This window comes from Musca vetustissima, unplaced genomic scaffold, assembly GCF_032173495.1.
Source record: "Musca vetustissima isolate MV318-11 ecotype Yass unplaced genomic scaffold, APGP_CSIRO_Mvet_v1 utg1456, whole genome shotgun sequence".
NCBI lineage: Eukaryota > Metazoa > Arthropoda > Insecta > Diptera > Muscidae > Musca > Musca vetustissima.
In genome coordinates, this window is record NW_026882470.1 from 339,568 (window position 1) to 352,729 (window position 13,162).

Below are 13,162 nucleotides of genomic sequence, written 5' to 3' on the forward strand. Positions count from 1 at the left end.
CCAATGGAGTCGGTTGTTTGGTTATATTGGCCAACATCGAGAGAGGTGGTCGGCTCATCTTCAATTATATGCGGCATATGCAAATCAGAAAAAGAAAAACTAAACGGCCGACCTAAAAATCTTCTTATATTTGCCGCTTGAGTGCACGCTTCAAATATATATTTCCGCCATAACCGTTCAATAGATGTTTTTCTCTTCTTCTTTCTTTTGTTCTTCGGTTCTTTTTTGATTTTGTTTTGGTTCTATGTATTCCAATTTTAGGTTAATATAGAAAGGCAGGGGCGTGGGTGAAATTTTGCAAATAGTCAAGGGAGATCGTATAGACCAGGGAGAATAATAAAATTATGTAGGAAACTTCTAAAGAAATTGAAAATATTTTAACTTAGAAGCCTTTATACCCCTTCTCAAACCTCTTCACTTCTACGCCTCTGCTTTATTATTATTTTTTTTAAATTGTGTTACCCCATGTTTTCATATCGGACGAGGAAACACAGTCAATGTTTCGCTGATAGCTGCAACAAAAAATAAAAATTGAAAAAAAAAATTGTAGCAAAAAAAGAAAATATAACGAAATATAGATTTGTTTTTTCAGAACATCACGTATTTGGCCACCATTAACCCTCTCCGCGTAGCAGTGCCAGAGATTAGAGCTTAGCAAATAATTGCAAATTTTAACTGTGTATTTGGATGGCGGGGCATATGATTGCAAAGAATATATGTGTGGATTATGAAATCAATTGATTTTAATGTTGGTCATGAGCCTGGGAGCATGGGAACAGTAACTAATAAAAATAATAAAGGGTTTTATTTCATTCCCATGGGAAATGATGCGGTAGGTCATTTCGTAGTGTGAGAATATTTTTTTCGAAATATTGGTTTAAATTTGAAGAACATTTAGTTTTTAATAGGATATGGATACATCCAACTTGAAGATGATCTATAAAAATGTTTCTATAAGTAAAGGCCATCTGAGCCTCCTCCTTCAACTGCTCTAAATTTCTTTAGGAAGTAAAGATTTTCTGTATAAACTCTCCATTATAAAAGACCTTCTCCACAGCATCTTTTGAATCTTCTATAAATGGAAGACCCTTTGGAGGTCTAGTAAAAAATAAAATGGTCTCAAGAGTCCTTTTATTTATCTCGAATATCAAATACCATCAAGCAGATTTTTTTGAAGATGAACCATAAGAGACCTTCGGTAGGTATAAGAGCCTTTGGTCTTTTATAGTTCCACCATTCGATTTTTTTAAATACAGAGCCCTCAGTCCGAAGGCCTGCTATAGGTGTCCCAGGGAATCTTCAATAAATTTTTGGGCATTTCTCAATGTCCATGTTTTTAGAGTAGTGCCATATATCAAAGATTTCGCATAATGTATTCATATTAATTGGCCAAATAAATAAATAAATATAAGGTTCTCAGGTCTGTGGCCTTAAATGATCTTCCACGAATTTTAGAAGACAATTTTTAGGAAGAAAAACGTGGGTCTCCCATGTGACCTTCAATAAATATAGGCCTTATAAAAAGATCACAGGACATTTAATAGATCGACTGCTTGATCTTTAATAAGTATAGATCCGCAGATCTGCTATATAATAGTCCTGTGAGACCCTCAGATGTTTCTCTATGTTTCCTTCAGAGGGGTTTCAAACCCCCAATTTTATCTCAACTCTCCCCAAAGTTAGGTTCTTTACAATCTCAGGAGGTCTTATGTAGAAAGATCCCACCATCCGGAGACCTGCTATATATCTCCCAGTGGATCATCAAAGAATATAAGGTCCTCAGAAGGTCTTATATCGATGGAAAGAGCCAAAGGAAAAACATTCATAAAATAATAGCCCTATAAGACCCTCGGAGGTTCCTCAACATTCCTTCAGATGGGTTTCAAAACCTCTTCTAAAACCCAATTTTATCCCTCCCCAAAATTTGGTTCCTTAGACTTTCAGAAAGAAGATTATGTGGAATGAAGATCTTTCAGGATATGTTCAAGAGTTTTCTTTATACAGAAGGTCCTCTGCAGGTTCCCAGATTTTATATGTGAAAGAATACCCTTAGAAAGTCTTTTGTAGAAGATGATAATCTACAGCTCTCAAGTGGACCCTCTCAGGCGCTCTTTCAGATTTTTTTTTTGTGCATATATGGAAGATCTACAGAATTACTTCAGTGTCCAGAAAAACCTCAGGGCCTAATGAGGTTTTCTATAGACAGTAAAACTTTAAGTGGGCTTCTATAAATGGAAAGAGCTACAGGAGATCTTCTATACAATAATAAACTATGGAGACCCTCAGGAGGTCATCTATAGGAGATAAGACTGCATCTAAAAACGAAAATTCCTGCAGAAATCATCTAAAAATAAACAGTACTCCGGTATAGGTCTTGTATAGCTAGTACATTCTCATGAGGGTTTCTTCCGGATCTTCCGGAGGTCTATTGTGTATATTTAGGAGGTTTTAGAGATCATACAAATATAAGATCCAAGGCAGATCTTTCAAAAATTATCCCTAAGAGGTCACCTAAAAATAAAGTGAGTAACCCTGAAGAGGTCTGTCATAGCTAGCAGTTTTTTCCGGCGGTCTAATATCCGTATTTATGAGGTCTTCTATAAGTAGGACATCCTTTAAATAGGTCATAAAACTATAAGGAGATTTTTGAAAAATTGTGCTCAATAGGTTATCTTAAAGTAAAGAACCCTATAGAGGTCTGCCATAGCTGGCAGGCTCTCAGGAAATCGTCAAGGAGATTTTTGAAAAATTATCCTCAATAGGTTATCTTAAAGTAAAGAACCCTATAGAGGTCTCCCATAGCTAGCAGGCTCTCAGGAAATCGTCGAGGATAGTAGGTACAGCTTGTATAGCTAGAAGATTCTCAGAAGGGTTTCTTGCATGGTTCTGATGTAGGTATTTAGGAGGTAATCTATTCAAATCATCGGGAGGGTTTCCGTAAAATAAAATTTAAATCTTCTTCTAAAGTGTGTGAGGTGTGGAACAGCATTAGTTTTTGCGGTTTACCATTTGACCCGTTTGCAATGTGCGGTCTAAATTACATTGTCTTTTCCCTTAAAAATTCCCGTCAATCAACATCTGTTGCCCTGACTAACCCTCCCAACTACTCCCTCTTCCTTCTCCAGATATTGTTAAAATTTGCTAAGCAAATATTTAAAATGCTTAGAAAGGAACTCACGAACTAATGACAGACACCTCAGCCAGCCAGCCACAAGTAAATAGTTTCTTGTGACCCTGGCAGCTGTGGCTGCTAAAAAAGGGAATTCCAATTTTCAGATTTTGAGAATTGTATTGGAATGTGTATAAAAGAAGAAAACAAGTTTCCACTGCTAATACGTCATAGTTGTAACCGCAATTTTTTATTTGTTTTTGGCTAAAAAGTCAATAGCCGGCTTGGGTTTGGTTCACAGCCTCTAGGTGGCTGCCTGGCTGAGCGGCTGGTCTGGCTTACCCCAAAAAATAATTTGAATGTGAATGTCGTGGTTGTTATGGGGAAACAAGTTGCAACATGAATCTTAGCCATGACGTTGAAACCCAACAAAAATTATGCTGCACAAGAAAAACAAACAACAGCAACAACAACAACAACAAACGCCAAAATACATTAACTAACCTGAGAGTTATTTTGGCAAATACCAAACGAATGTCAGGTCTTAAATGCGGCATAAAAACCAAAAAATAAAAACAATGGACTTTTACTTTTAAACACAAAACCTCGGTCATAAACCAAGGCAGATACACCAAAGGCAGCTACGAACATTTAAATTGAGATTTATTGCCGTCTTTAACAGTTAACACAAAGTTTTACAAGTGTTTCTACACCAGGCAAGGTTCACTGCCTGGCTGGCTGGCGGGACATAAATCTCCTTTAACAAATTACCTCAAGAAAAAATAAAATTTTTTTCCAAGACCCTTTTAAATCATTACAGCATTCCCCCACCCTTTTCTCACCACCTTTCTCTTTTTTCACTCTTATTTACAGAAAATCGACCCTTTAATGCGCATCCAACAGGAAATCCAAGAGGTGGAACGACGTGAGCAGGAATATCGTCGTCTCATCTCCAGCACATCCACAATGGCTGTGGGCGAGAACGAAAATCACGAGTCCTCCGATGACCAGCACAATGACAGCCTACAATCCCTGAGTCCAGTACCACCGGTCAACACCTCACTGAACAGCAATGAGGATTGCAACTCGAACATGCCCTCGCTCGCCCTGAGCGTCAACAGCATCAAAGACGAAGATCACCATTCGGATGATTCGGGCATTTCCGCCTCCTCCAGTCCAGTGAATGGTGTCTCGGCCAATATCAAAAAACTCAATGAGGCTGCCACAAAACCCCAGACCGCCAACCAGACCGTAACTGCACCCAGCACCCCCTTGCCAGCCAAGGAGCATCGTTACATCGGCCCCAACTGCTATGCCTTGACGCCTGAACCACCTCAGCAGAAACTAATGACACGTACCGTGTCCACACCTCTCTTGAGTGCTATCAAAGCTCCACGCCAACAATTCACCATGAGTCCGGCGCATAAGGGAGTGATGCAGCGATTCATTGCCTCACGTGGCAAGCTACAGTTGAACAATAGCCTCAGCAGTCCCAGCCACAACAACAGTAACAAAATCTTTCTAAATGGCAACAATGCTGTGGCAGTTTTGGGTCTAAATTCTCCCTCTGCTGCATTGAATACTCCACCCAATACCCCCATGACTCCAGCCACAGCTTTGTTGGGCAATGCCTCCACCACACAACCGGACTTTGCCATTCGCAGTCCAATTGTACCCAGTGTTATTCTATCGCCACCACAAATTGAACGTGATTCTGAAGGTAGACCCATTCGTCCTGGCTATGTGCCTGTGGAGGTGAAAATTCAACGTGAGCTGCAGGATTTGAAGACGCGTGAAAGTGAGCTGAAGAAGATCCGAAAAATCCGACAATCGACACCAGATCTTTTGGATTCCATTGAAAATGAGTAAGTAGAATTAAAGGGACCTAAAAAGGGGGAACAATACGTCTTCTACCCGGAAATCTTTGATCAAAATGAAACACTACAAAAGCCTGATAAGGTCTTCGAAATATGAAAGAGCTTCAGGGTGATTACAGAAAATTTTTGGTTGGTCTTCTAAAAAAATTTGTCACTGGATGTCTGTGGGTGAGATCTTAAGAAGCCAGAGCATCAGTAGGATTGTATACGACTCTCAAGTGGTCTTCTGAAAATAGAGAACTCTTAGGTCTTAGTTAACTAGAAGGTCGAAATGGAATTCCGGGAGATCTTCTATTCAGATCCGAGTTTCAGAAGGCATTTTTATTTGAGGAGGTTCTCAGGCTGAGTCAGGTGCCTCATGTATTATATAAGTGGAAAATCCTCCGGAGGTTTGAGTTTGGAACAGAGAAGGTTTTATGCGTAGCAGAGCCTCAGTAGGTCTTTTAAAAGTAAAAAATGTCTTTTCTCAAATGTCTTCTGCCGGAGGAAGGCTCTAACGGGGGTCTTCTGTCGATGGAAGACTCTCAGGAACTCTTTTCTCAGCAGGCCTTCTGTCGATGAAAGACTCTTAAGTGTTATTTTGTCTATGGAAGATTCTAAGGATATCTTCTGTCGATGGAAGACTCCTAGAAATCTTCTCATGCTGGAAGACTCCTCCGGAGATCTGCATTTTAACCTCAGGATGTTTTCTTTGGATATCATATTCTCCGGAAGTCTACAAAATCTGTTGGTAGTTGGAATTTTTTTCAGAATATCTTCTGTTGATGGAGTACTCTCAGAGGGGTTTCCATAGTTGGTAGACTCTCAGGAGGTCGATAGATGACTCTCAAAGGGTATTCTGTCGGTGAAAGATTTAAGGGGATATTTTGTCAATGGAAGATTCTCAGGAGGTCTATTATCGATAGAAGAAACTCACGAAGCCTTCTTTCGATACTATGGAAGTTTTTTATGGAAACGGAATCTTAGAAGATCTTATATTCATGGTGGGCTTCTAGGAGGTAGAAGACCTTGAGGAGGCCTATTACAGATAGTAGGGGCTCAGGAAGTGCAGACTCTCAGGGGTCTTCTGTCGATGGAAGACTCAGATTTCAGATAGAAGAACCTGAGGAGGGCTTCTTTCGATAGAATTTTTTTTTTATGGAAACGGGGCATTAGGAGGTCTTCCATTTATATCAAGCTTAAGGAGGTAGAAGACCTTGAGGAGGCCTTTTACATATAGGAGAGGCTCAGGAGGTGTTCTGTAGAAAGAAGTTATTTAAGAGAACTGCATAACGCTTATAGTTCTTCGTTAAGGAGCTCATAAATGTATATTAGACTTCTATTAGACCTTTTAAAGTCCATACATTTATAGGAGGTTACATGGTATTCTGAGAGGAATAACTTCAGAGAATAGTCCATAGATGAAGGATCTTCTAGGAGACTTCAAGGCCTCTGCCAATCTTTTATCTGTAGAAAAAATCTGAAAGGATTTTTAACTACTGTTCGAATATCAAAAACCTCTGGCGACCTTATTTCTGTAGAAAAAATTGGAAGGATTTCTAACTACGGTCGGTCCTCTGTTAGGTCCCTTGAACGCTTATTTGAAACATTTTTCCTCATACTCCATATATGGATGATTTCTGGAAGGATATTTAACTTAGGAATACCTCTCCTCTCCTCTCCTCCTCTTTTATCTGTAGAAAAAATCTGAAAAGATTTTTAACTACTGTTCGAATATCAAAGACCTCTGGCGACCTTATTTCTGTAGAAAAAATTGGAAGGATTTCTAACTACGGTCGGTCCTCTGTTAGGTCCCTTGAACGCTTATTTGAAACGTTTTTCTTCATACTCCATATATGGATGATTTCTGGAAGGATATTTAACTTAGGAATACCTCTCCTCTCAATAGAACATTTCCTAAAAGTCCTGTATGTCTATACATTGAAGGTTTTTATATGTTTATTCCTCCACTTCTATAACCCTCTCTTTCCATTATTTTTTCTATTCTCAGATTGGCCGATTCCGATAGCGATGACTCTGAGGTTGAGCACTGTTATGGTCCTGGTAAATTGCGTGCTGCCAAATCGATTGGTGATATGTGTGATTCGGCACACAACAGCAGTTCCAATAGGTACGCTAAGATCTCCACATCCCTGAAATTTGGTTACCATATTAAATATTTTTCTCCTTTCCTTTTTAGCCTTTCGCCCATTCCCGATTATGATAAGCAGCAGCAACAACAACGTGGCGGTATGCGACCAGCTGTCTCCTTGGCCCAACTCTGTGAGATGGATCCCGAAGAGACACCCTCATCGAAAGGTCTTATAGCCCAATGGGAAAATCTTATACAACAAAATGCCTAAGAAGAGAACTAAGAAGAAGATGACGAGGACAATGTTATATCCTAGAAGGAATTCCTAACAACTAAGACAAAAGAAAAAAATGTGTTTCTTTTCATTTTTTTCCTTCGCTTTTAAATATTGTTGTTGATTAATTTATTTAAAAAAAAATAATAAGAAAAAACCCATAGATCTGGCATCTTTAGGAAGCAAAGATAAAGAAAGAGAAAAAAAATGAAAGGAGGCATATAGAGATTTTTTTAAGGCATACTATATTGACAAGGCCAAAACCGGGCATATAAGATGATGAGGGCGGTTACTGCCAATTTTGGTACACATTATTATTACAATTTTGAAAATTAAAAATTAAATTAAGTCAACCAGAGCTGGCATTCTAAATTGTATTTTATAAAATAATTATTCTTTTTTTAGTATTTAATTTATCTAATGTTGTGTATTACCTACTTTTTTTCTTTTTTCCTATATTACTTATTTTCCTATTTTTCTTCCCCTTTTTTGTTATTATTTTCCTTTCTTTTTGTTTTTATTAAAAATTATACATTCCAATTATAAATATTATTTTATTAATTATAATTAAATCCATTATTATTAATATTATTTATATATAAAGAAAAACCCCCGATTGTATTTATCAACGAACCTTAGTTTGATACATAATGAAAGAAAAAAATATTGAGCTTGCCTTAATGAAGCCTTGAACTACTTATATATATTCTATTTACATACATATATTTGATATATTTACATGTGTAATTATAAATATTATAAAAAAATGCGATACACACACAACAACAATTCTACTACTCTCTATTGTATATACATATTTCGGATTACAATAAAAAAACAAGCAAAAATTATACATAAATAAATATATATTTCGAAAATCTATGAGCGGATTTTTTTAATGAAAAAAAAAAACGATATAAAAAATTATAGGTCCGAAAATTTTCTAATATTAAAACGGGTCATACTATATTTTATACTTAAAAGACCCCTGCAAAGTATTCTATCCAAGTAGAAATCCTTCAAAGTAACCTCTGGAAAGTGAAAGTAAGTGACCCTCTAAGGATGAGGTTTTATAGTCAAAGCAGAGCCTGATGAAGTTTGATCTGCAAAAGTCTTCTATTTATTTCATATTTTCAGAACGACTTATAAATGTTAGAGACCCGAAAGTATGTTATGGAGTTATTTCGATGTGAGGCCATTTTCTTGCATAAATTTTCATTTTAGAGGATAGGTGTTAATGTATGAAATATTCTAAATCAAATTTCACTATGGGTCCCTGAACACAAAAAATCGGTAGATATAACAGATATAATAGAAATTATGGTTCGAATAATGAACTTTGCAAAACGGGTTATATGGAGTAATATCTTATGGAGTAATTTCGATGTGAGGTAATTTTCTCCCCCCGATTTTCATTTTAGAGGAAAATATCTAATGAAAAAATTATTCTATATTAAATTTCACTATGGGTCACCAAACACCAGAAATCGCTGGATATAACAGATATACAAGAAATTATGGTTCGAATAATGAACAATGCAAAACGGGTAATATGGAGTAATATCTTATGGAGTAATTTCGATCTGAGGTAATTTTATCCCCCAATTTTTCATTTTAGAAGAAAACTTCTAAACAAATTATTGTATGTCAATTTTTATTCTGGGTCCCGGAACACCAGAAATCGAAAGATATAACTTATATACAAAAATAACGGTTCGAATAATGAACTATGCAAAGAGGTTAATATGGAAGAATATCTTATGAAGTAATTTCGATGTGAGATCATTTTCTCCACTAAATTCAAATTTTAGAGGAAAACTTCTAATGGAAAAATTATTCTATATCAAATTTCACTATGGATCACTCAACACAAGAAATCGATAGATATAACTTATATACAAAAAATAACAGTTCGAATAATGATCTATACAAAAAGTGTATTTTACAGGCATATGTAATTGAGTTATTTCGATATGAGGTCATTTTCTACCATAAATATTACTTTCAGAGGAAAAGGGTCAAGGGAAAACATATTCTACATCGAATTTCATTATGGGTCAGTGAACACCAGACATCGGTAGATATAACAGATATACATGAAATTACGGATCGATGATTGAACTATGCAAAAGGTGTAATATAGAGGTATATCTTATGGAGTAATTTCGATGTGAGGCCATTTTGGGCCACAAATTTTAACTTTAGAGGAAAACATCCAATGGAATAATTGTTCTATATCAAATTTCACTAAAGGTCCCTGAACCCAAAAAATCGGAAAATATAATATGTATCAATAAAATATCGCTAACAATAATTAATTATGAAAACAAAATAATGTGGAATCATGTGTTATGGAGTACTTTCGATGTGGAGTAATTTTCTAGCACAATTATGCATTTTTGAGGAAAGGTGTTAATGAAAAAAATATTCTAGATCAAATTTCACTATGGGTCACGGAACACTAAAATTTAATAGATTTGACATGTCTGCTTGAAATAACGTTTGCAATAATGGAATATTCCAAAAATGTGATATTCAAGAATATGTTATGGAATAATTTAGATGAATACCGATTTTCTTACACAAATCCCCGAATTAATAATAAAAGAATTAATTTTAATTTTGACAAAAATATTCCTCATAAAATTCTACTATAGGTCAACGAACAAAAGAAATCTGTAGATACAATATGTATTCTCAAGAAAAAATACTTACATTGAAAAGGGTCATTTTTCGATTTGGTGGCAAATCTTGAGAGAAAATATCCATTTTATGGAGTGAAAAATATTTTCGATACAATCATACTATAGGTATCCGCAAGAATTTTATAGCTACAGAAGGACGGCCATTTGTAAATCGACTCGGAATTATCTGTAACGGAGTTGGTCCAAAGAAACATTGGTCACAAGGCTGAGGGTATTAAATATATGACCAAAAACCGATCAAATCTAAGCGGAAAACCTTCAATATGGCAATTCTTGCAGTCAAGCTTTAGAAAAGCTTTCTTTTTATCATGTAAAGCTTTTTATATATCAAACTCACCACATACATTCACCTTAACAACGTAGTAAAAACTGAGGTGAATTTCAGTACCCAACCGTTAAAGAGCTTTTTCTTTGACGAAAAGCTTTTATTTTGAAATTTTTATATTTTTTTAAAAGAAAACTTTTTGGAATTTTTGCCTTTTGGAGGAAGTTTTTTAAAAATCTACCCCTTTGGCCATAAAAATGTTGTTCAAACAATTTTTGGCTTATTTTCTTAGTATTTTCAATTATGGGTCAACATCTCTCCCCGAAAAATTAATTTTAGGGCTGAGATTTCAATGAAGAAAATACTCCTTGTCAAATTTCACTATAGGCCATCGCACGAAAGAAATCCATAGCTTTAACTATATATCACGAAAATATCAGGGTAAATTATGAGCAAAAATTATTTTCGATAATTTTCATGGCATTTTCCATTTTGGGCTAATAACTCCTTCAAAACCTAACGTTAGGAGGATGATGTCAATGAAAAATTTATTCTTCATAAAATTTTACTATAGGTATCCGAACAAATGAAATCGATAGCTATACTACATATCAAGAAAATGTCAGCATAAATTGCAACCAACAATTATTTTGCGGCAATTTCGTATTATTTTCTATAATGGGCCAATATCATCCTCAAAGCTTTATTTTAGGAGGATGATGTCAATGAAAATTGTATGCTTATTAAATATCGATATTAATTTCGTTCAGTAAATTTTTGAAAATTTTCATAGTATCTTCAATTGAAGGTCAAAATCTTGCAGAAATCTTAATTTTATTTTGGTTAGCACGAATGAATGCTTATTTTTTGAAAACGTAATTTTAATTTTGGGTCAAAATCTTAAACAACTCTTCATTTTAGACGAATGATGTCAATGAAAAATTTATTCTACATAAAATTTCACTATAAGTCTTTTCACAACAGAAATCGATGGCTCCACTATATAAACGGAAAAATGGGATTTTATATATACATTTAAAATAGTACCATATAACGTATAAGTATTGTCGTTAATAATACGTCACCCAGGGTCTCCAATGACTAAAAAATAATAACTTGGATAATTTTGAATTTGTTCTCTAAATTACCGTTACATTTCAAAAAAGTCCTGCAGAAACTTTCAAATTGAAATTTCTTGGCAAATCCTTAAAAATATCAGCTGTCAGGCGTGAAGCCTGCGCCTGAGGAAAAATTCATCTCTGAGTAGTTGTTGTCACTTTCCTTTTGACTGTTCTGTAAATATTTGGAGAGTCAAACTGAGAGTGAGAGTGTTTTTTTTCTGTTTGACAAAAGAACAAAAGCCGCCTTGTTTTCAAATATCCTGTATTTTTGACAGATTAGTCATCTGACAGGTGGTGGGAAAACTGTCAAACAATGTTTTGGCCCCCGAGCAGGATGAGAAAAAAGCTTTTCTTTTCAAAGGAAAGTAGAGAGAAAATATTTGTTATTTAAAGAGAGTGCGGAATTTTTTGGAGCCAGCTGTTGGTGAAAAATCCTTTTTTGTTGGGGGGGTTTTTTCAGATGGTTCCTGCTAGCCAGTCAACGACTCAGAGCAAGAACGTGGTGCATAGATAGAAAAATTTTTGTCAGTGCGTTTCGTAGGAAATGAAAGAAAAAAATCAAAAATGAAATGGAAATAAAAATTTACGTGGAGTGATAAAAGAAAATAACGAAAAGAAAAATGAATTGAAAGTGAAAAATTGGATTTTGAAAAAATTATGAAAAATTTTCGAAAATGAAAATTGAAAATGTTCGGAAAATCAAAGTCGTAAAAATGAATTGTGTGAAAAAAAACCATGTGTAAAGTGAAAACGTTTGATTTTTTCTTTTTCATTCACCAAAATTTCTTCACATAGTTGTGTATACTTAAGCGGAGGGGTGGTGTGTGTGCGGGTGCTGATGGCTGATGTTGTTGTCTTCATCGTCTTCGTCGCTCGTTGGGCCAAATACTCAAATGTGGTGATACTTGATACTGTTCAACATAAAAACAGCAGCAACAACAACAAATGAAAAATTCCTTTGGACCAATTGTTGTATACATAACAAAGCAAGGCACACACACACATATTCACACAAAGGAAGGCAGGATTTTCCGACAGCCAGTAAGCAAGCCAGTCAAACAGTCCTCTATCCATCCATCCAGCCATCCTGCAATGAAACATTATTGCCCAAAAGAAAAAAAATATTTCCAGCTTTTCTGCCTTCTACAAATCCGGAATCCCACGGCCTTTAAATTCGTATTGTAATCCACCGTTTATTGTCAGACTTCGGGGCAAATTCCAGTCTTCCGTTTCGGCAAAGATAAAGTCAAGTGTGGTAGGGTAGTTTTTTTGCCACAATAGTTCGAAAGAATGAAAAAAAAAACACCCTGACATATACACTACTTATGAGACACCAACATCCCACCACCCTGCCACCTAGCATACTCTCAGATTTTATGTGCATGTAAGGGTTTGGGTGTTTGTGTTACGGTGGCTCAATAGAAAAAGTGTGAGTCAGTCACCCATCAAGTCACTTAAGTCAGTTTAGCTGCAACTTCAAATGTTTTTTTGCCTCAATTTAGTGTTCATTCAAGGAGTTGACGAAGTTTATGCACCTATCCTGCAGCCAAGTTGGGGCTACACGAGAACTGCTTGGCAGCTTTGTTTGGCTGGGTGTGTGTGTTTATGTGTGTGTGCAAAAACATCTTGATTTGAACTGTATTGTTTGTTTGCCATGGTTGGGTGTGTGTGTACTGTTCACTGAACAGCTCTTATGGCCCTCCCTCTCTCTGCTCCTCCACCACCCCTAATTCCCTGCCA

General features: G+C 35.9%; 1 protein-coding gene across 1 annotated transcript in view; it reads left to right on the forward strand.

Annotated features, from left to right (window-relative positions):
- The window catches only part of LOC133328935 (probable basic-leucine zipper transcription factor H), a 57,164-nt gene extending 49,827 nt beyond the window's left edge, over positions 1-7,337 (forward strand). The window contains exons 2-4 of the mRNA XM_061537442.1: positions 3,983-4,974; positions 6,977-7,096; positions 7,166-7,337. Coding sequence (XP_061393426.1) covers positions 3,983-4,974; positions 6,977-7,096; positions 7,166-7,328 — 1,275 coding nt within the window. The 3' untranslated portion in view covers positions 7,329-7,337. The remainder of the gene's footprint in view (positions 1-3,982; positions 4,975-6,976; positions 7,097-7,165) is intronic.
- Positions 7,338-13,162: the final 5,825 nt, after the last annotated feature.